This window comes from Neolamprologus multifasciatus, chromosome 4, assembly GCF_963576455.1.
Source record: "Neolamprologus multifasciatus chromosome 4, fNeoMul1.2, whole genome shotgun sequence".
Classification (NCBI taxonomy): Eukaryota; Metazoa; Chordata; class Actinopteri; order Cichliformes; family Cichlidae; genus Neolamprologus; species Neolamprologus multifasciatus.
In genome coordinates this window covers 28,887,934-28,912,805 of record NC_140442.1, presented here as the reverse complement: position 1 = coordinate 28,912,805, position 24,872 = coordinate 28,887,934, and the positions used below count along the sequence as shown (strand labels likewise).

Here is a 24,872-nt window from a genome sequence, read left to right as displayed (position 1 = left end):
AACACTGAATGTATTAAAGAATGGAGTGGTAACCATACAGGACTTCTATATAACAGTCATTCTTCAGCATCTTTATCCTACAGCCATGTTTCCAGGTCATCTGTAACCAGACCTCTACCTGGTTCCTGCACCTGTCCTCAAGGCTCATATATCCTAAAAGATCACCTCCCTAAGGAGCAAAGTGAGGAGCTAAAGCAGCGACGAGCTATGGAGTTTCAGCAGAACAAAAACAGGTACCAGCTCCACGGATAGAATGCTGGAAATTTTTATTTTCCAAAACATCAGCATGTTATGAATAGAACAGCAGTATAAAACTTGTGGGTTTTGACCATTTAATCGTATACTGTGTGTGTGTGTGTGTGTGTGTCAAATATAAATGACAGAAATTGAACAATTTTATTTCATGTTATAAGTCAAGAAGGTAATCTGTCTTTTCCTCTGCTCACACCTCGTCTCTTCAACAGGACAACTTCAGTACTGTCCAGACTGTTGTTGGCCTTGCCTAACTCTCCTCTGCAGTATCCTATCCAGGGTTACACAGTGCAGCCTTTGACCTCCACTGTCATACCAGGTATACTGGCTTTAATATACAGAGCACTTTGTTACTGTTTACTGTTATTAAATTGAATGAATTGATCGTGCACAAAATAATCCCTGTGTGCACGATCAAACATGGGAAGCTCATGTTTATTGTGCTCCCCACATATTGAATTTGTGTGGCTGTACCCTTTCCAGCGAGTTCAATCCCATTACTCTCCTCTCCAAACCCTGCACACCTCTTCTTCGCCCTGGCAGCTACTGAAATAGCTAGGGAAGGTGTGGTTAGCATGGCTACAACGTCACACCGTCAAATTTATCTCACTTTGATCTGTGGCTTAAGTGATTTCTATATAGAGGATCGTGGGGTTTTCCAGGTTCTCCGAGAATGTTCACTGTACCCTGGGCCTGTGTAGGTTTTTTGGCTCCTTCCCACAGCCCAAAAAAATGCTTATTAGATTACCAGGTGGTTCTTAAGTGAACATGCATGCAAGGTAAAGTGTTTATATTATAGAGTCTAAAGCACTGTGTGAATGTGTGAAATACTTTTTAGAAAAACATAAATCTGGATACCCCAAACCATTTGTCTTACCTAATCTACTTGCTTTGCAAAGTTTAGTCTTGTTGTAAACTCTAAATTTGAGTTAATTATGTGTCTTCTCATAAAATAACTGATTTCATTTCCAGCTTTAGGGCTGCATGCAGAAAAAAGAAAGAGCTACAAGGTTGGTGTGACATCACAGATGAGTTGGGGATTTCTCACACTGATGCCACTATGGAAGCTTATTTCCACCACAAAAAAACAAAAAACAAAATCCCACAACCAGACAAACAAAACAAAAAACAAACAAAAAAATGATCATCTATGAGTAAGAATGATGGTCTTAAAGTCAAATTGGTCATCTTAAAATTTTGTGTCATTATCTCCAAATTTCAAGTTGGGCATTTTCATCGTATTAACTTCTGAGAAAAAGTCACAATTCTGAGATAACTCAAAATTGTATCATTTTTGCCAATCAGTTGCCAAAAAGTATCAATTCATTAATACTTTTTTCAGTGGTGGAAACGAGCTTTCATATCTAACTGATGGTAAAGCATAGTAGATGTTGCCTGGTCTAATCAAGATGGCTGCTGAAAGTGTAAAGTTCATACTTCAAGGGGGATTCTGATGTATTTAACTTTCAAATCCCTAAATGTCATTAAATCCAGTGATTGTGATCCTACAGCTGATGTTAACTTGATCCTTCTCTTTGTGAAACAAGGACAGAAAAAAATTACATTGATAACTTTGCAAAACTGATTATGGACAAGACACATGTTTTTTTTTTTTATATCATTATTATTTTACAGCAGCCATCTTGGTGTTAATCTTGTTAATCTAATATATTAATCTCAGTTTGCCAAGACTAATTTTAAGGCATGGACTACATAAACTATTGCATGCTATTACTCAAATAACTTGGTAACTTTGTAGCAAATACATTGGTATACATAATCAGCAAAATCAGAAACAGCTTTCTAAAAAGGCCTGCCCACATCAGGTCTTAAAAACATAAACATGTCATGTGATTTTAGTTCAATCTCAGTGATCATAAAGGATATTTAGCAGTAGTGTCATTTACATAAACTAGCATCAGTTTCCATGCTATTTTCCTCATTTTGCTACTTGACAGTTAGCTTGACACCTATATCAAATTAGTAGATATTCCCATAGGCATTTGTAGTGTTTCTTATGTAGCGCCTTCTACTCTTCTAGAGCACGTTCTTTATAAAACATGCCTAATCTGCCCATTCACACAAGAACGCTATGCTTTAACGTTCACACTCTGAGAGAGTTGGAGAGCACCTTGGGGTCAGTCTTTTGCCCAAGGATATTTGGCTTGCAAACAGGAACAGCCATGGATCAACCCACCAACCTTCCAATTAGCAGATGGCCTTCTGTACCTCCATAGCCAAAGGCATTCCATTGTCATCAAATGTTTCATAACAAACATGATTTTCATTGAAATTCTTTCTGGTGAAACCTGATTGTGAAACCTGTGTTCTGCACTATCTGCACACTGTACCAGTAAGGGTATAGTTAAGACATAGTTCCATCTGCAATACCTGAGAAAATCAGAGTAACCTAAACCTGTTTCATATACAGCTTAGTGTAGCTATTATTGTTTAGATGATTGTATAGGTATCAATATTCTGCTTCACATTATTGAGGTCTTTTTGTTGTAGGTGGTCTTAAGTGTGTCTAAAGGCATCCTCACAACTGAAATAGGACATCAAGACGTGACAGTCAAAGGTGAGAATTGACTGTCAGAACTAAAGTTTATTTTTAAACTGGTGAAAAAATCAAATAGTTTAAATTATAAGGTGTATGGGGCATTTGATGATGTGTTCTTTTTAGCCCAACTCTCCTGTTTCATGGAAGGGTCAGTAAAAATGTTTCCTTTTTCTAGTGGTCGTCAAGCAAATATGGGTAAAGCTGATCTGGCTAAGCAAACTTTCATACTGCTTTAGAAACGTAAAAACTGAGTATCATGTATGATAGTCACACTGTGTTATACGATCATTACAACACAAAACGAAGTTGCTACATTGGCTCTTACACATTAACATATTAACCAAGTTATTGTAAGACTGTTGTGAAATTCTTGTTTTTTTTATTAATTCACAGGTTCTGGTGAGAACAAACTGATAATTGAATCCAGTAACCTGGTAATCCTCAACAACCTGCTGGCCAAAGTGTCGTATACCAGCACTATCTACCATATAAACACTGGAGACCTTGGTATGTGTCTAAGAAATGATAAATGACCTACTATTTCAAATTTTGATATCTGTATGTTCTTTTGTTTATGAACTTTCTCTTTGCTCTGAATGTAAACTTCTAACATCTTTAACATTAAATGCAAGCGGATTCAGGTAACAGTGAAAAGTGTTTTCTTAATTTACTTTTGTTTTCTCCACTTTTTCTATAGCCACATTCCAGTTTGAAAACCATGAAGCGGTGTTCCCCATTGCCATCAAACAGCCTCATATACCAGTCCTGTACGACACAGGGACAGGTAGGAGTGCGCTTTTTACCAAGATTCAGTCATGAAATGCTTATTATTTGTAAGTACGAGATACAGCCTGCTCTAGGTGTGTGGGCAGGTAAAACCTATGACTGAAATCTTACAGAGAGAAGAGGAAAGATCAGTGTGTATCCTTTTCTTCTGACCTTTTTCTGTTCTGCTGTTTAATTTTTCTATTGACTGAAGAAAAGTGAAAATAATTTGCTTTCTTTCGCCTTTTAGACATTAGTTCTCAAGTCACCATCACCACAAAGACTTTCCTGCGCTACAGAGAACTGAAGGTGTTGTTGGACAGCATCCGAAAATTCTACAACAACATAAAAGTGATTATTGCAGATGACAGCTTAAAACCAGAGCCAAGTCAAAGAGAAAACATCTTACATTACATCATGCCTCCCGCACAGGTATGTGTGGTAGATCCAAGAATTGGAACCACAGTTGTGTTTTACTAAATATGCAATTGTAACGCAAAGTTATTTGAGGACTAGTTTTATTGCAATGGATGAGTTTACTGACTGACGCGCAGAAGAAGTAGTTCTTTATGGAGCCTAGATGGTGTGAATGATGAGACCAAAAACTGCAATATCTTGTGCCAAAAATATATTGAAGAAATGGGGGAAAGGGGAAGTGGAACAAAATAATTAATGCAACACACAACATAAACGAATGCCCACAATTAATTAGAAAAGTAATTGCTGTGATTTTCTGTGCAAGAGTCCTTTTGTTAAGAGTCCTTTTTGGACCTTTTCTTTTTAAAGTTCACTTTTAAGGTATTCCTCCTTAGGGTGCAGCTTCATACAATGGGGAAATATGTCCGTAATCCAAAGACGGCAACGTGGGGGAAAAAACAAAGAATGGTCCTACCGGCTCGCCACTTCAATATGAAGAAGATCAGTTCAAAGGGGGGAAAAAAACCTGACCGCTGAGGTGAAATGAGTTTATAGATGAATTGAGGGGAGAAAACGCCTTGTTTTCCAACGCCGTTCTAAACGCCATAAGCTTACAGCCACAGCAGGAGTCGAACCTGGAAGTATCCCTCCACAGCCGGTTTTCAGAGTTGCCGCGACGTGGAAGGAGCCAATCAGGAGAGTGACCTCAAACCAGCTGACGTGGGTCATGTGACAGGGAGTAGTTGATATGGGTTACACAATGTTGGTACAAACTGTCAGTTTGAATTTTCTACAAAACCAGATAAATCTCAGATATAATTCAGATTCCTGTATGTATGAATTTAAAATAATAATTCCACCTATGGTGGAACGGTTCACAGCCGAGTGTGAAGCGGTGGGAATGAGCACCTCCAAATCTGAGACCATGATCCTCAGCAGGAAAAGGGTGGAGTGCCACTCCGCTGACGCTGTACTGGTCTGTTGTGATGAAGGGTGAGCTGAGTGTAGAAGCGAAGCTTTCAACATACCAGTTGATCTACATCCCTACCCTCACCTATGGTCGCGAGCAGTGGGTAGTGAGTAACAGAATGAGAAATGGGCTTCCTCCGAAGGGTGGCTAGCCTCTCCCTGAGAGATAGGGTAAGGAGTTCAGCCATCTGGGAGGGGCTCAGAGTAGAGTAGGGCTCCTTCACATGGAGGAGGTGGCTGGGGAGAGGGAGGCTTGGGCTGCTTCTTTCGTGACACAATCCCGGATAAGCGGAAGAAGGTGGATGGATGGATGAAATTTGTTAAGTGCTAATAAAACAAAAAACAGTGTTGCTTTACAGTGACTTTTATTGTATTGATCACTTGAGAGCACCATTACACCACACTGTAAAAGATTAAAATGTTAAGATTAAGATGTGAAAGATGTTTCCTTCCTCAGGGCTGGTTTGCAGGCAGAAATCTGGCTGTTTCCCAGGTAACCACCAAGTACTTCCTGTGGGTGGATGATGATTTTGTGTTTACAGAGAAGACAAAGATAGAGAAGCTGGTGGAGGTGATGGAGGCGAACCCTGAACTGGATGTGGTGAGAATGAAATAGCTCACATAAAGCTTTTGCAGTTTATTTAAAATAATTTGAATAGAACATTAAAAGGTAAATATAATACACCCATAAAATACACATGTTAGACTGATGTAATCCTTTTTTCCTTTATTACATCTGATCTAGTTAGGCCTTTTGGACCATGTAGCATGCCAACGTTTGGGGTCTTAACTTCACAGTAACTTGCATGGAGCAGATCCTTTATAATCAATGAAGACAAAGGTTATTCTAGATTTTTGGGTTTACTGTAACATTTATTATTAACAAAGATCAGATGAGCAGTTATGACCAGGCACAATAAAGTAAAGTTGGTGGAACCAGCTTCTGGACTGATGCATAGGTTACCTGAAAGACTAGTCTCATTTCTAGATTTGCTTTTCAAAAACAAGCATGACAAGTAGTGTCTACCTGAACATCGACTGAACAATATTGGAGCTTGCAGTGAAACACTTGCTGTTTTGTAACAAGATGTTGTGTTTCTTTATTCGTATTAGGTTGGTGGGTCTGTAGAAGAGAACCAGTTTTATTTTACTCTTATATATGAGGAAGGAAAGGAAAATGAAGGTGGTTGCCTATACAGAAAGTCTCAAGGAAAATTTCACTCACTTCCTGGCTACCCACAATGCTTTTTGGCTAATGGAGTGGTCAACTTCTTCCTGGCTCGTACAGATGCTGTACAGAAGGTGGGTTTTGACCCTAAGCTACAGCGAGTAGCACATTCAGGTAGGTCCAGATCTCAAAGAAGTTTATATTACAAATGACAGCAACAGAATTTTGTGTTAAATATTAAATTCCAATTTCTAACTCTAGAGTTTTTTATGGACGGTCTGGGCTCTTTGCTGGTTGCATCCTGTAGTCACGTATCCATTGGTCATCAACCCAAAACAGCCGACAGCCAAAGTTCTCTATACGACAAATATAGATTCCCGGGAGAAAATGATGAAGAATTCAAACTGCAGCTTCACTTTTTCAAAAACAACCTTAAGTGCATTACATATGGATAGAAGATTCATTCAAAGAACATCAGCGTCACTTGTAATGTCATATTGTTTTGTCATGGTCCCAGGGTTATCTGAGTTTAGGATTCTCAGTGAATATAGCCGAGTTTGGCTCTCTGTTTGGATTTTATTCATCAAGATTTTTTTTCTTTATTATTCTTATAGAGTTTAATGTCTTGTGATGCTGGTGACACTGAATTCTGTTTTTACTTATTTTCTTTTGCTGTTTTGTCATCCTGTGTTTTCACTCATGTTTTCATTGTAAATCGAATACACTGAACTTTAAAACTTTATATATCTTCACAAAAGTAAAAAACACGGTAAAATCAACATGACTAATAGATGTTGTGAGTCATTTATCTATGCCACATATGTTTATATTTAATAAAACCAAAGAAATAAATATACATGCTGTACAAGAATGTCATAACTAGGGATGGGTATCGAAAACCGGTTCTTGTTGAGAACCGGTTCCCACTGTTTCAATTCCTTGGAATCGTTTGCCATTTTTGCAAACGATTCCCTTATCGATTCCAGTCGCCCCGAATGACGTCACCACGTTGCGGAGCGTCGCTTACCTGGCAGGAAACATGGCGGCTCAAACGCTAAAAAGTTTGGTTATACTTTACGAGAACGGATGACAACAGGGCAACTTGCAATACTTGCAAAGTAGATATTTAATTTAATGGAGGAAACACTACGAATATGCAAAAGCATTTGCTCACAAAACACACGATGACCTTAAATGAATGTCGTGTTTTTAATTCCGCTCCGGACTCGTGAATCTCAACCCAGCAGCGGCGGTAACGTTTGCACGTCCTCTCCCGTTAATACGGCAGGTAAATAATCAACTAACAGTGCATATTATGTTAGCGCGATCTGCCTTATTACAAAACCTGCCATTACTGTGCATTTAGGTGACCACGATGAGACAGACAGACAGAGTCTGGCTCAGATGCTGGCAGTTCTCGCTGCAGTCTACCGGTAGCGTCTCCTTTCAGGCCAGGATAGACGAATGTCACCGAGCTGTGACTAAGTTTGTGGTCAAAGGCTTGCACCCATTTGCCACAGCAGATGCCCCCGATTTTCGGTAAGTGAATGTGTTTAATTGTAGGCAGGGACATTATTGGATATTCTTGTGTAATTGCTACTGAATAATTTATGTTATACTTTGTTATTGCTACAGAAGAATATTTATTTTATTATTTTACATTCACAATTTTTTTTCCTGGGGACCCTGTGACACCCCATTGAAGAGCCGTAGGTTGGATCTGTTAAGATCTCACTGTTGGGTTTGTAAGGCCATGTTACTCCTAAATTTCTATCTTGTTCAAAGAGAAGATATAAAACAAAGATCTAAGCTAATTGACCTTAGTGTTCTCCTTTTTTAAAAAAAAAAAAATCGATAAGAGAATCGATAAAGAATCGAATCGTTAAACAGAATCGAAAATGGAATCGGAATCGTGAAAATCTTATCAATACCCATCCCTAGTCAGCACAGTAATAGTTAAATTTGCCAAGCCAGATTCTACCTTTATTCTACTAATTTGTAATATCTCGTGGTTGTTGGTTGTTTTCATTTGCATTATTTATTTTATTTTTTTAAGTTATTCTCGTGTTTTTTTTTTCTGTTATGCTCAGTGATCACTTCCTGTCATTTATCACCACAGTTTATTTGTTCCTCCTTCCTTTCCTTCCCACTTTCACCAAAGTGCTGCTCATAGGGGTCATATCATTGTTGGGTTTTTCTCTGTATGTATTATTGTAGGCTCTACCATACAATATAAAGTTTCTTGAGGTGACTGTTATAGTAATTTGGTGCTGTATAAATAAAATTGAATTGAATTGAATATGAAGATATGGTGATTTAAGTCCACTTTGCACTGGTTTCATAAAATGAAATTGTAGTGCTCATTCTGAAGAAGGTACTGAGAAAACCATTATTTGAGCTCAAAATATTACCTCTTTTAATTATGAATCATGATTAGTTGACATTTATAAACACTATTTATAAGTAACTGCATTGGGGGGGAAACTGTGACATTACGGTGATACTGAATGGCGTTATCATTTAAATCTGTAATTCTGCTCAGTTTAACAGTCACATATCGAGTTTCAGTTCATTCGCTATTCTGTCCCCAACTGTGGTTCACCCGTCATGTTCACAACAGGATTTTGGCTACAGCAGGAAGCTGTTTTGTGTTCTAAAACATGGCCTGTTCAGCACCAAACACACTAAATCCAGTAAGAGGTAAACAACATAACTTCTTTCTGTATGGTTAAATATTTGCTTGTTGTATTGTGTGAAAAAAGAACTAACTTTAAATGAGGAACTCTTAAGTTTAACCAGATACTTCCTCTTTTTCTGTGTTAACCCCACACAGATCACACAGTCAGTCAGTGATCACTGTCGGCTTCTCTCGGTTTTTATTACTGATAATCACTTTAAAGCTCAGTTTTTAAACCCTTACGATGTACCTACAGCCCAGCCCATGCCGCAGTGTGACTAACCTTGTATTGTGGATGGATTATCTCGGTGGTTCTCCTGACTGATGTTTGGTCTGTTTACAGCATCCTGCCACGTGATTACATTTGCCCCTAACCATTGGGAATCCTCATATTAACTTTTATAGAATTGAAAAAAGTCCTCTGTTCATTAGCGTTCATCCTCCAGCTTTACTGTTTGTGTTATGCTAACATGGCTTTGTCGTACTAGCGATCACGTAGCACATCATTATACACCAGCTAGCCCAACTTCAGTAACCCTACAAACATCACTGCTGTTTACTTTCCTGTCTTCATTTATGTTGGAAGTGATAGCAGAGCTGTACGTTTTAATTTGTTTCATAAATCCCTTTAGCTGGAAGCTAGCAAGCTAACTCCCTAACTTCTAACTCAGTTAACCCTGTCATGCATGAATTATGACAACCTTAATTTTTTTCTTAACCTCTTAAGCCCCAACGCCCCCTGATACGGGGGCAAAAGGCAGGAGATCAGGTAGGCTTGGGGCTTAAGAGGTTAAGCATTTTTAGTCATCTTTAGGCATGAAAAGATGACTAAAAATACTTAATAGATGTTGTCATGGGACATGGCGAAGGATCTACAAGGTGGGCCATTTATATGGATACACCGTAATAAAATGATAATGGTTGGTGATATTAAAGTCCTGTTTGTGGCACATTAGTATATGTGCCACAAAAGAAGCAGACTACGCACCAGAAGGCCGACAGAAAGAATATAACACATAAAACAGAGACGACAGTGACTTGAACTGAAGGCCAGAACACCAAGTAATGTAAAAGGAACAAAACCAAGAATAACCCTGAATACAAAAGCACAACTCAAAACCCCCAACAAATCATATGATTAGAAAAACAAAATAGAAACAGAAAAAGCTGGGTCAAAATTGACCCAGAAACGTGACATGCCTATGGTGCCTATGGTGACAGAAAACAACATTATGAGTGTAGTAAGAATTAACCCAATGAGTACAGTGTCTGGCTGAAAGCTTAAAACTGTAAGCTTTATTTAGAAAGGTCTATACTGTGTTAACAGACCTCTCTGCATTGAATCATATCTGCTATTAACCTCTGTCTCTCTTCCACAGCATGTCTTTATCCTGTCTTCCTTCTCTCACCCCAACCGGTCGCAGCAGATGGCCCCGCCCTTCCCTGAGCCTGGTTCTGCTGGAGGTTTCTTCCTGTTAAAAGGGAGTTTTTCCTTCCCACTGTCGCCAAAGTGCTTGCTCATAGGGGGTCACATGATTGTTGGGTTGTTCTCTGTATCTATTATTGTAGGATCTACTGTACAATATAAAGCGCCTCGAGGCGACTTTTGCTGTGTTTTTGGCGCAATATAAATAAAATTGAATTGAATTAAAACTGAGGTGAAATTCTTTATAAAGTGATAACTGAGTGTGAGACTGGTCTCTCATTTTAAACTTCCAGATCAGCTCTTGATGCTGATTTGAAACTTTCTACTGAAAGAGATCAACAGACCCTCGTTAATAGATTGTGTCAAGCTCTGGTTCACCTCAGGCCGCTTCTTATTACTCACACCAGCAGCTGCAGGACTTCAAATTCAAATTCAAATTCAAATTTTAGTTGTCACACACACACAACCATACACAGTATGACATGGGGGTGAAATGCTTGTAGCTGTACAATGCCTGACCATTAAATGACAGAAAAAAAAAAGTTTTACAGTATTTACAATTTACAGGTTACTACAAAATTTACAAATTAACTTAGAAATTTACAGTAAAAAATGTGCAAATAGCAGAAAGAGATTATAAAGATTATAAATTATAGGAAATGTGTGGTGGTGCGTGTGGTGATGTGATGTGTGTGAGAGTCCAGTCTTATAGTGATGTGTGTGGGAGAGTCCAGTCCTACACCTGGTTCAGGGCCCGAATAGCCTGGGGGAAGAAGCTCCTCCTCATTCTCTCTGTTTTGGCCTTAAGGGAGCAGAAGCGCTTCCCAGACCTCAACAGTGAGAAGAGTCCATTGTTGGGATGGGAGGGGTCCATCATAATCTTCCTAGCTTTGGTCTTGCACCGTTTGGTGTAGATGGACAGCAGGTCCGGGAGCTCTGATTGAATGATGCGTTCGGCTGAGCGCACCACTCTTTGCAGATCTCGTCTGTCCTGCTTGGTGCTGTTCCCAAACCAGGTGCAGATGTTTGCCGTCAGGACGCTCTCGATGGTGCAGCAGTAAAAGTTCTTGAGCACCTTCAGTGGCAGATGGAAGTCTCTAAGTCTTCTGAGGAAGAAGAGACGCTGACGGGCTTTCTTAACCAGGGTGTTGATGTGACAGGACCATGACAGGTCCTGAGTGATGTGAACACCCAGGTATTGGAAACTGTCCACTCTCTCCACTGGCGTGCCACTGATGATGAGGGGTTTGTAATTCCTCGCCTGCTTTGTAGTGAAGTCCACGATCAGCTCCTTAGTCTTGCTGATGTTTAGGAGGAGGTTATTCTCCTGGCACCAGGTCTCCAGGTTCCTAATCTCCTCCAGGTAGGCCGTCTCGATGTTGTCGGAGATCAGGCCGACAACAACAGTGTCATCAGCAAACTTGACAATGGAGGTGGTGTCTGATGTGGCTACACAGTCACACGTGTACAGTGAGTACAGCAGGGGGCTTAAAACACAGCCCTGAGGCACTCCAGTGCTGAGTGAGATGGAGGGGGAGACTTGTTTTCCCACCCTCACTGATTGGGGTATGTCTGTGAAGAAGTTGAGGATCCACTGACACAGTGATGAGCTGAGTCCTAGATCCGTGAACTTGGTGAAAAGCTTAGAGGGAATTATTGTGTTGAATGCTGAACTGTAGTCCACAAACAGCATCCTAACATAATTCCCTCTGCCAGTGTCCAGGTGACTCAGGGATGTGTGGAGCAGGTGAGATATGGCATCGTCTGTGGAACGATTAGTCCGGTAAGCAAACTGAAGTGGGTCGATGGTGGCAGGAAGTGAAGAAGTGATGTGATCTCTCATCAGTCTTTCAAAACACTTCATCACAATTGAAGTCATTGCTACTGGACGGTGGTCATTGTGGCAAGCGGGCTGTTGTTTCTTTGGAACAGGAACTATAATGGACTGTTTGAAGCACGTGGGAACCACAGCTTGGGCCACGGAGAGGTTGAAGATCTCCGTGAACACCGGTGCTAGCTGGTCAGCGCAGGCTCTCAGGACCCGGCCAGGGATTGCATCTGGTCCTGCTGCCTTCCTGGTGTTCACCCTCCTGAAAGTGTTCCTCACGGCATGCTCTGTGATGATGAATGCATTGTCTTCACTGGTGCACTCCGAGCGTGCGCAGCCATTTGTTGTTTTAGTTGCTGCGGCGTCGAAGCGAGCATAAAACGTGTTCAGCTCATCAGCCAGTGAAGAGTCGGCATTCATCATTGAAGAAGCTGGTTGTTTATAGTCCGTTAGAGTCCGCAGTCCTTTCCACAAACTCCTAGAGTCGCACTGTCGTAGCTGTGACTCTAGTTTTTCCCCGTAGCTCCGCTTTGCCTTTCTGACCGCACTGCGCACATTGTAGGACGCAATTGTGGCCAATTGTGTCAGCAAAGATAAATTGGCCACACAATAAAATCACTTTATGTCTATATCCATGGTGTAGACCAGGGGTAGGGAAATCCAGGCCTCAAGAGCCGGTGTCCTGAAGGTTTTAGATGTGTCCTTGATATGGAGCAGCCTCAAGTGGTATGAAGAGGACCACTTCTTATTCTTGATGGGTATCAACTCTAAATGGTCACAAAAGAAACATCACAATAAATAGTGAGTGGACAATTTCACAACTGATCAACACCAGCTGTTCCTTTGTGTGACCATCATTCAGTTTGTTCTGTGATGGATGCATATTTGCATTTCAAAACAGAATGATAATAACAGATAAGATATGGTACTGTGAGCTATTTTGTTACTTAGGAAGTTAATATTCTCATTTATGAATCGGGAAAGGTCGCCTTAATAATAGCTGGTGATTTGTTTGTTTGTTAAAAAAGGACATAAGTGGTGGGTTTTGCACGATCTCTTGACTCTTGACTTGCAGTGAAACAAATATTTGACAAACTTAAAGCAGAAGTACAACCATCAGAAGTGTCCTGTGAACATCTGCCAAGGTGAGTGTTGTACATGACACCACATACTTTATGATACATGTGGTGACAATATCAATTATCTTTGTAAATTTGATCCTTGCAATTCGCTTATACGTAAAAGTGTGGATGATGCTAAACTCTTTATATTAAACGCTGTCTAAAAGCACCTCGAAAAGTGAAGTTATATTGTGTCCTGATTTGTCCTCTGCTTTTAATAATATTCAATTCAATTCAATTCAATTTTATTTATATAGCGCCAAATCACAACAAATGTCGCCTCAAGGCGCTTCATAGATACAGAGAAAAGCCCAACAATCATATGACCCCCTTTGGCGACAGTGGGAAGGAAAAACTCCCTTTTAACAGGAAGAAACCTCCGGCAGAACCAGGCTCAGGGAGGGGCGGCCATCTGCTGCGACCGGTTGGGGTGAGAGAAGGAAGACAGGATAAAGACATGCTGTGGAAGAGAGACAGAGATTAATAACAGATATGATTCAATACAGAGAGGTCTGTTAACACATAGTGAGTGAGAAAGGTGACTGGAAAGGAAAAACTCAATGCATCATGGGAATCCCCCGGCAGCCTACATCTATTGCAGCATAACTAAGGGAGGATTCAGGGTCACCTGGTCCAGCCCTAACTATATGCTTTAGCAAAAAGGAAGGTTTTAAGCCTAATCTTAAAAGTAGAGATAGTGTCTGTTTCCTGAATCCAAACTGGAAGCTGGTTCCACAGAAGAGGGGCCTGAAAACTGAAGGCTCTCCCTCCCATTCTACTTTTAAATACTCTAGGAACAACAAGTAGGCCTGCAGAGCGGGAGCGAAGTGCTCTAATAGGGTGATATGGTACTACAAGGTCATTAAGATAAGATGGGGCCTGATTATTTAAGACCTTGTATGTGAGGAGGAGGATTTTGAATTCAATTCTGGATTTAACAGGAAGCCAATGAAGGGAAGCCAAAACAGGAGAAATATGCTCTCTCTTTCTAGTCCCTGTCAGTACTCTTGCTGCAGCATTTTGGATTAACTGAAGGATTTTCAGGGAGTTTTTTGGACATCCTGATAATAATGAATTGCAGTAGTCTAGCCTGGAAGTAATAAATGCATGAACTAGTTTTTCAGCGTCACTCTGAGACAGGATATTTCTAATTTTAGAGATGTTGCGCAAATGGAAGAACGCAGTCTTACATATTTGTTTAATATGTGCGTTGAAGGACATATCCTGGTCAAAAATGACTCCAAGGTTCCTCACAGTGTTACTGGAGGCCAAGGTAATGCCATCCAGAGTAAGAATATGCAGCCTCATATTCTGAGTGTGAGACTGGTCTCTCATTTTAAACTTCCAGATCAGCTCTTGATGCTGATTTGAAACTTTCTACTGAAAGAGATCAACAGACCCTCGTTAATAGATTGTGTCAAGCTCTGGTTCACCTCAGGCCGCTTCTTATTACTCACACCAGCAGCTGCAGGACTTCTTATGAGAACAGAATTATAGTTAAGTTTTCTGATGACACTATCCTCTTATCCTTGCTTCAAGGTTCTGAGTCTGTCACTGGTCCTGCTTTACCTAAATCTGTGGTGTGATGTTCACTACTCTAGACTTAAATGCATCAGAAACAAAGGAAAGGATTATTGACTCCAGACACTGTAATACTGAGTATAAAGCCAGTGCTATTCACGACTGGGACGTCCAGAAAGTGCAGTCTTGTAACTATCTTGGCACAGTCTTTGAACATCAACTCAAGTTCGATGTGGACAATGAGTCTATTGTAAAACAGAGTCAACAGAGAATATTTTTGTTAAGAATCCTGAACTCTCTTAATGTTAACAATCGTGGGGCGATCGTGGCTCAAGAGTTGGGAGTTCGCCTTGTAATCGGAAGGTTGCCGGTTCGAGCCCCAGCTCGGACAGTCTCAGTCGTTGTGTCCTTGGGCAAGACACTTCACCCATTGCCTACTGGTGGTGGTCAGAGGGCCCGGTGGCGCCAGTGTCCGGCAGCCTCGCCTCTGTCAGTGCGCCCCAGGGTGGCTGTGGCTACAATGCAGCTTGCTATCACCAGTGTGTGAATGTGTGGATGACTGGTTGTGTAAAGCGCTTTGGGGTCCTTAGGGACTAGAAAAGCGCTATACAAATACATTTACCATTTAACAAGAAAATTCTAATTAACCTTTACTGTTCATTTATTGAAAATCTTTTAACATTTTCTTTTATCTGCTGGTTTAGTGTTTTATCTATTAAGTATAGAAACTCCCTCAGCAGTATTGTTAATACCTGCTCCAGAATCACTGGGGTCAGGCAGATTTGTGTTCACTCTGGGAAAATCAGGTGATAAAGAGGGCAAAAAACCCGATTATCAGTTCTTGTCATCGGAGTTCAAGAACTTGCTCTGGGGTGCTGTACTTCATTTATGTTTCACCACATTTTTTGTTGATCTCTTCCTGTCTCTTCCATGTAACAGTGTTTGTGATTAGTGGTTGTGTGAGTTTGACACAAAACGCTGCCCCTTTTTGGCATTAATAAAGTTAATTTGAATCAAAAAGGTCTGATGCATTAAGCAGAGCAAAATGGTGTATATGACAGTTTTTTAGGGGACCCCTTAATTTTGTAAGATTGTACCATTTTGCTGTTTAATAGAAACATTATGATTCCCCAGTAAATTGAAATAAATTACTCTCATTATCCTTATCCTGATTACGATCCTTCTTCCATCACACTTGGGGCTTGGTACTGGCTCCCAGTTGCTGTAGCATTTGTGTTGTTTGTGTCATCAATCTCTAGCCGTTGTCACAGTACTTGGTCTGTGACCCAGTGTTTTGTGTTGGTTGGTTAATATATACTCTTTGTTCATTCTCTTTATTGTTTTCTGCTTATGTTAAATTCTTAGTCCCTGGGATTTAGGTTTGTTCTACATTGGTTTCCCTGTTTCACATCTAGTCACTCTTGTCTCTATGTTCCCTTTGTCTCCGAGTCAGCCATGTCTCTATGTCTCAGTGTCAAGTCTGTCTTTGTGAATTTCTTTTGCTTCCTGTTATACTTTGATAGTCTCATATTCTATGCTAGTGTTTTCAGTTTTGCTTCCTCCCTTTCTCGTTATGTTTGATTACTCCCAGCTTTGTTCTCTGTGTCTCATTCCATCGTCACTCCCTTGTGTCTTTAAGCCCTGTGTTTTTTGTGTTGTCTTAGCCTCTATGTGCTGTGTGTTCCCTCCATGTACATTGAAATTTCTAGTTTTAGTTCATTGTTTCTTGTTCCTGGTTTAGTTTTCTTGCATTTAATGTTTGGGTTTTTGTACAGCCTAAATAAAGCTGCCTCTCTCAGGTAACCCTCTTCGTTCGTGTCGTGCACTTGGGCCCTACATCCTGCCTGCCACAGCATATCTCATGACAGCCGTGAGAGCAGTTCCTTACTCCGAATGTTGGAACACTATCGGTTGCTCTGTCCAGCTGTTTCATAATTTTGTCACCTGTGCAGCATTATCATTTCAAATGTCATGTTTACTTTGTAAAAACTAGTTATCCATTAAGATTTCATTGATGAAACCGTTGAACAGACTCACTATAGATTTCTCGTCATATTTTCCGCTGGTCATCAATGTCTTGTTCTAGTGTCCGTTCTTCTGTGGAAAAGAAGATGAAGAAGTTGTGGATTCTCATCCCTCTGCTGCTCTTCCTTTTTCCTGTGTGCGGGCATCAGTGGAAAAATACATATTACTCTTCCACTACCATAAAGACATGGAAGGATGCACAGAAGTCAGAAATGAGCAAGAGAATTATCTTTATGCTTAAGGTTGGATTGGATTACACTGAAAAAATGCAACAAGTCCATGGAAATGGTCCAGAGGAGATGAGATGGCGTCCTTAACTATATGGGAAACTAATGGTAATGAACATGAAGCAGAGTTATACTTTCAAACTTTAGTACAATATTTCTTTTAGACTTATTTTATAGGCTTAATTTTAGATTTCAAAGCTGACACTGATTACATGTTATTAGCATTTACTGAAATCTTGCAAACACTTCTTTGTTTAAGCAAGTAAAACTAAAAGCATAAGGAACACAAGGGACAAAGGACTAACAAAATAAAATGGGAGATTTATCAGGGTGGGGGTGACGTAGCCTATGGGAGTCAAACCTTAAATACTGCTCAATGACAATTGGTTTCCGCTTTTAAATGTCACCTATTAGTGATGAAAATCTCACAGTCTAAGAATGCTACCCTTTCTTTTTTTATATTCTCCATGGTGAACTTGACGTCTTGATCTACCAAGTTAATGTGATCAGTGAATTGTGGTGCCCAAAAGAATGCTGCTGCATATTGCATATTTAAATGGTGGTAGAAGGCAGGTGAACAGAACTGAGTTTGGCGCTGAGCGGGTGAGTGGAGCTACAAGGTACACAGTAGCTTTTGAAGGTGCAATTTTGCATCTGCACAGAAGGACATTGAATTGAATGTAGAAGTGTGAGGTTAAGAAGCTTCAAAAGTTACTGGTGAATAGAAGCAGTAGAAGCGCTGTTGCTACGTATATGCAGTGGTTTCCATGACAGAATCATTTCTGCATTTAACGCAGTGCCACCTGAAGACCCAAAGAACATTGCTATCAAATACTGATTTCTCCTGATTTTTAGAATCTCCGGATGATATTATGCACTGTAGATGATAAATTTGGAGTTGCAGTTTTTTGCATATTTGTAAACCTCTGTTCATCTTTGTGAAATTCTGTCTCTCTAAGATACCCAGTCACGTTGCTGACCCATGTTTTTTGGAATTAGGTTTATTTTTCTAACAGTTAAAGCTCAAGAGGTCCAAAAAAGCCTTCTCTGAAATCCATCCAAATGCGCTTTACTCTACTATTCTTCTTATTCTTGCAGAACCAAAGCCACGGTGACTGTGTTAGGGAGTTTAACGGTAAATGGAGAACCAATAACTGTGATGACTGACTGTATTTCACATGTTATTTTGACCCTTTGGTTCTGGTGAAGGAGAATAAAACATGGGAAGAGGCATTAGACCACTGTAGGTCTATGGATGCAGTGGAACCACCGCTACGACCTGGTCACCCTGATCAGTCCAGATGACCACACCTTCACACAAGAGAGAGCACAAGAGGCTAACACTGATGAGGTTGGGTAGTTTTCTGTACCCTGTTCATATTTTTGAGAAACTCATACTAGTTTATACGTTTTTATATGCATCTGTCTGATAGGCGTGGACAGGCCTACATTACCTGGCGGGTGAGTGGCTGTGGGTGGGTGGAGAAGAGATGCAATATGTGGATATCCCACGCTGCCCAATTGAAAGCTTCTGTGGTGTCCTTGAGAAGAACGGTGCTGCATCGTTTGGTATAAGAAATTGCCAGCTCAAAAGGAAGTTCTTATGTTACAAGAAGACTTAAACACATTACATTCAATGAAGTACTGTAGTGTAACAAATACATGCACTTGATAATTTATCCACTTTCATACACTGTGCTCAAAACATGAATTACAGTCATGATATTTTAATTATCAAGTTGTGATATTTACTCGAAGTTTTTTATCATGTTTTAGATTCACATTCAGTAAATTCTCTGTTCTTTGGCTCTGGGAGGAGGCGGACGCACTTTTTCTCCTCTCCCTTATCTTCCCTGCTTATGTCCTTGTCTAGTCTCGTGGGTTTTTTTGTATTTTCCCTGGAACACTCTCTCACAGTCTGTTCTCTAAAACCTAAAAGAGGAATTATGGATTGGATCAACTGGTCCCTAAATGCAATTGACACCCTTTTCTCAACGAGAAGTTTGGGCTTGGGTGAGCCTGAGTGCTGAAGATATCTACCTATTTGGAACCATGGTAACAGGTTTCTGGCTGATCGGAGCTGGCTTGGCCCTGACTTATCAAAGAATTAAGAAAGCGGAACCGGCTGTTCAAACCCCACAAGGCTGCCCGCTGGGATTGGAAAGATGGGAGAGTCGTGAGTTTCTCAAAATGGGCTCATTGAGTCAGCACGGATAAGATCTTGGAGAGGCTACGGCTGCTGTGAATACTCAGAATAAGACCTCCGACTGCAGACTGAATACATCTCGGAAGGGCTAGTAAAGTATATTTAATGGACTGGTAACGTACAATATCTCTTTCTTATTGTTAAATCATTGACCACAAGCATGTGAGGCCTGTAGTTCTTTAGGTGCTGTTCTGGTTTCTTTTATGACCTCACGGATGCATCATCAAAGCACTCTAGGATTCATTTAAATACTAATTTGAATAACAATTTAAATAGCAAAAATATAATTAAAATAAAAAAAATGGTGAGGTTCATTGACGTTACAAGTTTCCTCCCTCCCACCATGGTTAGCTGGAGTTCCATAGCTTTAAAAATGGGTTTTAATCATTTCCAGCATGATGATGCCAAATACTTTGTTTCCCAGATGTTTTGTTTTTGCGTGACTTGAGGTGTTACTTTAAAACTGAAGTGGCCTTTTCCATAAAACTTGGGTAATCATAGTTAATTCATGATTTGGGGTTGAGGTTGCATTTTCACAGCTTTTTTTCCACATTGAAAACTACCTCATATACATGGAAATCACATGATGCTTGTTAAGAAAGCAGCAAAGCGAGTTATTAATTAATGAGACAACTAAAGGTTGTAAGCTTTGAGTTAAATAGCAAAACAAACAAACAAAAATAATAAAAAGATCCAAAATGATGATTTCTTCTTGAGAGCCAAAACAGAAGCAGAAAGATCACTAAACTACATTTGAATGCTGCTGCTTTGCATCTTTCTGTCCCAGAAAGATGCGTTTGCGTTTGCATCGCAAACGCATTTGCATTGCGTTTGCATCCCAGAAAGATGCAAACGCTTCTAACATAGGTGGAGTGACCTATGCTAAAGAAAAGCTTTGACAGGTCTTTCACAGTACATGAGTGTCTCACATCATCAGTAGACCTTGAGGTTCCCCCTTATCTGTTGCCAAGGTGAGTACTGCTGTAGAAACTGATATACAGTGTAATGAATAGTTTAACCTGCTGGTAGTATTTCACTTATGTGTGGCTCACTTCACTAGTAATGATTGTTCAGGTGTTAGCTATTTTTAAAAATGATGGTTAATTTAGCTTTTTAGTTATTTGTACCATACATGATTTAGGCGTGTGAAATTCTTGTAGGATGACATCGAGCAAATGCATTAGGTAAAATATTAATTTGATTAAGTAACATTACTTTGACTAAAGATACTTGTTCTAACCAAACCTCAACCAAATATCATTTTATTATTTTATATATTAGTATGTGTGCACAGATCTTCATGCAATGTCATTTTTCTTGTTTAAATTTATAGTTGATGTATATTTAAAAATACAGATGTTAGAGGAATTGATTTGCTTTAAAAAAATTATGATATTTATTTATTATATTTATATTGAAATGTCATTTTTATTCATTATATAAACTTCTCCTTACATTTCCTAACACTATATTATGTCCTACATCATAGGTGTCAAACTCTGTCCCGCGAAGCCATACCAAATTACTATTAGAGCTGGCCTACTGGTATTATACAGCTAATATATATATTGTTTAGTATTAAGCTTTGCTTGTTTCATATTCAGTTTTCCAGCAAAATTTGAGTCCATAAGAAAAGATTCATTCTTATATCTGGAGGAAGATTTTTTTTTTTCAATAAATATTAATGTTAGCCCGCGACTTTGCTCCAGTTTTGAATTTTGGCCCACTGTGTATTTGAGTTTGACACCCCTGATCTACATTGTCATTGCTCAGAAAGATATAAAAACTCATTATCAGTGAAATGTTGTGGCAGCGCAACAGACTCCAGTCTTCCCCTCTGTGATTCTTTTCCTTTCTCTGGCTGTGCATACCTTTTCATTACAGTGTCAAGGTATCCTAAGGAAGATGTTCATTCTCATCCCTCTGCTGCTTTTTCTTTCTCCTGTGTGTGGAGATCGGTTAAATTTTAAATTTTACTCTGGGTCTTACATGACAAGTTGGACAAATGCCCAGACCTTCTGCAGAAAGCACCACACTGACCTGATCACAATCAGAAATGAACAAGAGAACACATTTTTTGATGGCCGAGGGTGGATCGGGTTATATCGAGCTAATGCAAGTACATGGAAATGGTCCAGAGGAGACGAGATAACTAGCTTCACCAAGTGGGGTGATTCTCGTAAGTAACATGTTTTCAAGCTCAAATATTTATCTTAGAATAACACCTGTTTAGGTGTGAGTGCAAATTATTGAGATAGTTATTGAGTTATTATAGAGATTGCAAGACCAAATTTTTTGGTATTAACACAAGAGTACTTTGTATTGTAAAGTACTATAGTTATTTATTTGTCTGTTTGTTTGTTATTTAATTGAAGCACTTTTCATAGGCTATTTTGCCATAGTTGGTGGCCCAGATTTGCCGCTTCTCAGCATGTTTTGCAATTTTGTTAGATGTGCCGAGGTTGAAACTGCACTGAAAAAAGTATTTGGTGTTAAGTACAGAAAACTTTCACACATATACATGATCAACACAAAAAGACACAAAAAGGCTTTTCTAGTAATTAATATTTCTTCTCTGCTTCGTCTTCTTTCAGAGGCAAGTCAAAATGGAGACTGTGTATATAAGAATTATGGTGTATGGTGGACTCATGGTTGCTATGTCGATCATTCTTTCATGTGTTATGATGAGAAACTGGTTTTGGTGAAGGAGAATAAGACGTGGGAGGAGGCATTAAACCACTGCAGGTCTCTGGGTGCAGTGGACACAAATGATCCCAACTCTCCCTACAGGAACCATCGCTATGACCTGGCCACACTGATCACTACTGATGACCACACCTATGCACGGGAGAGAGCACAACAAGCTACCACTGATGAGGTTGGACAGTTTCCTACAGCGTATGCGTGTTGCTGAGAAACTCATACACCATGTTTACAATTGTCTCTGTGTTCATTGTTGGCAGGTGTGGACAGGTCTGTGTAACCTGGCTGGTCAGTGGCTGTGGGTGGGTGGAGAACAGATGCAATATGAAAATATTCCAAGCTGCCCGACTAATGGCTTCTGTGGCGTCCTCGAGAAGAGTGGTACTGCATCCTATGGCATAAGAAACTGTCAGCAGAGAAGGAACTTCTTCTGTTACAAAAAGCCTTGAAACTGACCACATTTACTCAAGAACTGTACTTTAGTTTAATTTTGATTTCCTTATTAATGACTCTTAGTTTTGACTGCTCAAAGGTTTGTACCCCAACCGCATTAACATTTTCCCTGAAAACTCATACTTTCATTGTTCATATGTGATAATAAAAAACAATCATGGCACTGCCAAAGTTAGAAACAACTATCTTTACATACAATTACAATTTTGTGTGTTAAACATTACTTTGTCAGAGAATCATTGGCATTGGCATGCAATTCCTTCTTGCTTCCTGGAGTGCCCTCTACAAATTCTACATTTCAGCAGGAGTGGAGGAGTTATCAGGTGGTGTAGGTTTAATTCCTTTTCTTAATTTGTCAAATAATTTGCACAAAAAATGACCAAAATCATTTCATTGTTTTTTCTTCTGCTGCTCTGCTGTCACACAACATGCTGCATGACAGGTGTAGCCAGTGATTGACAATGGCCAATTAATAAAGTAGTTCAAATCACTGGGCAAAACAGTATCTGTATCTGTATGCAGTATCTCTGTGTTCCATGCGAGTCCATGTCTATGTCCATGGTCGGGTTTCATGTTTCATGTCTTAGGTTCCCAAGTCATCACATGTGTTCAGGTTTTAGTTGTTTTTCCCAGTTTAGGATTTGTTCGGTTTGGGTGTTTCCAAATTCAGGGGTAGCATGCTTCAAAGTACGCATCTGTAAGCAATGGCATCACAGTGATGTGACAAAGGCTGTCCAAATTTGAAGAGTCCTCCAAATGCGACGACAAATGCGTCCTCCTTTTCCCCAGATTTGAAGGATGGGTCTGGTGCATCCTTCGTAGTCCACCATATCCTAGGATTCATTGCGGGTCATACAGGAGAATCTTTTGCATAAATTTAGAAGAAGAAGATGAATTTTGTGCATAACAATGGCGGAGGAAGCGGGAGTGAAAGCGGGAGAGGAATACACTTAGCAGTTGTAGGAGACCCTATTGGCCCATTTCTATGGTGCTGATTACCGCTAATAAGGTATATTTAATGGACTGGTAACGTACAATATCTCTTTCTTATTGTTAAATCATTGATCTCCTCCATACCTGTTTCATGCCCTGGAGGATGGGGCAGTGCCCCCCCCCCCTCACACACACACACACACACACACACACCCTCTAGCAGATCATTACATGAAACCTTTTAAAAACAAGCGCGTCCATGCTCACAGGTGTACACACGGGTGCTCACACACACACACACACACAAACTACACCCTTTTTGGCTCCTACCTCAAAGCACACTGTGCGCTGTCGATCTTACGTGCTGCACAATAATGTTTAACATTTAGTATTTACTGTTATATTCACATAGATTATGGTGATGTTGTTTATTCTATTGCTCTTAACGGGTGATCCAGGTGATTGATATATGTATTTTTTGTCTGCTTATTTTGTTGGTTTTTGTTTTTTGCCCTTTCTCCCTTTTCTTTTCCTCATTCAAGTCTGTCCCGTATCTAGCAATGGAAAATAAAAAATAAAATGTGAATCAAATGGACCATTACGGCAAGACTTGTCAGGGCTCTGTGTGCGGGCAGGCTGAGAGGAGGATCCAAACGCAGGACTCGGACACTAACTTGAAACTCAAAAAACGTCAGCTTTATTGCTGGTACGAAAACAAAACATGAAGTGAACACTGAATATGGAAAAACAGAAACACACAGGCATAATCTGATGGTACGACGCGACACTGGGTTGAGGACAACACAGGGCTAATATACACAGGGTGGTAATCAGGGAATGGGTAACAGGAGGGAGACACAGCTGGGAGAGATCAGGGCTAACGAGACAGGGGGAGCTAAGCTGCACACACTAACATAAGACAAAGACTTTCACAATAAAACAGGAAACAAGAAACCACTAAACAAAGATGCAGACCCGACACTGAGAGACAGACTAGACACTGAACAGAAACTGCAATACACATGAGAACCCAAAACCTAAGAACTGATCCCTCACCAAGAATAACAGAAACACATCTATAATAATAATAATATAATAATAATAATAGTAATAATAATAATAAACAAAGCACCAGAACATCAGAAAACAATCCATAATGCAAAAATAAACCAAAATATAAGAAACTCAAAATGCTGGGTCAACACTGACCCAGAACCATAACAAGGCTGGGATGGTCCATTTGGTAAAGTAAATCCGTTGGGCAGCTTTCTTCGCCTTTAGACAATAATTCTGATGGCAAAAGAGCCAAACGGGACAGGCAAAAAAAAAAATCATTGACCATAACGCAAGCATGTGAGGCCTGAGACCTCATGGATGAGTCATCAAAGCACTCTAGGATTCATTTAAATCAAGGGCGTAGATTTGGTTTTGGCATTGGTGGGGACGGATGATTCACCAAACCCTGCCCCGTTTCTTTTTTCTTTTTTTGCTTCTTCATAACAAAAGGAGAAATATACTTGCCTACATATGCTATTCTACCAGCTTTTAAACAGTTTAAAATTACAATTCATAGTTTTACATGTGAATTATATAATGTTAAATTACTATTAAACAAATGACT

The 24,872-nt window shown here is 39.9% G+C and overlaps 2 protein-coding genes across 2 annotated transcripts; both read left to right on the top strand.

Moving 5' to 3' along the window:
• On the top strand, positions 1 to 8,430 carry LOC146520760 (beta-1,4 N-acetylgalactosaminyltransferase 2-like; the record flags this gene model as incomplete). Its single annotated transcript, XM_085158097.1, has 10 exons — positions 1 to 233; positions 465 to 571; positions 1,225 to 1,262; positions 2,764 to 2,830; positions 3,206 to 3,319; positions 3,510 to 3,596; positions 3,828 to 4,009; positions 5,421 to 5,564; positions 6,077 to 6,305; positions 6,393 to 8,430. Coding segments are annotated over 10 exons (1,395 nt in total), but the record flags the coding sequence as incomplete, so codon positions are not given.
• A 10,972-nt stretch (positions 8,431 to 19,402) lies between these two features.
• LOC146520759 (macrophage mannose receptor 1-like) lies at positions 19,403 to 23,429 on the top strand. The gene is made up of 4 exons (XM_085155570.1): positions 19,403 to 20,133; positions 21,047 to 21,341; positions 21,757 to 22,040; positions 22,126 to 23,429. The coding sequence occupies exons 2-4, from the start codon at positions 21,068 to 21,070 to the stop codon at positions 22,312 to 22,314; spliced, it is 747 nt and encodes a 248-aa protein (XP_085011696.1). The 5' UTR covers positions 19,403 to 20,133; positions 21,047 to 21,067; the 3' UTR covers positions 22,315 to 23,429.
• Positions 23,430 to 24,872: the final 1,443 nt, after the last annotated feature.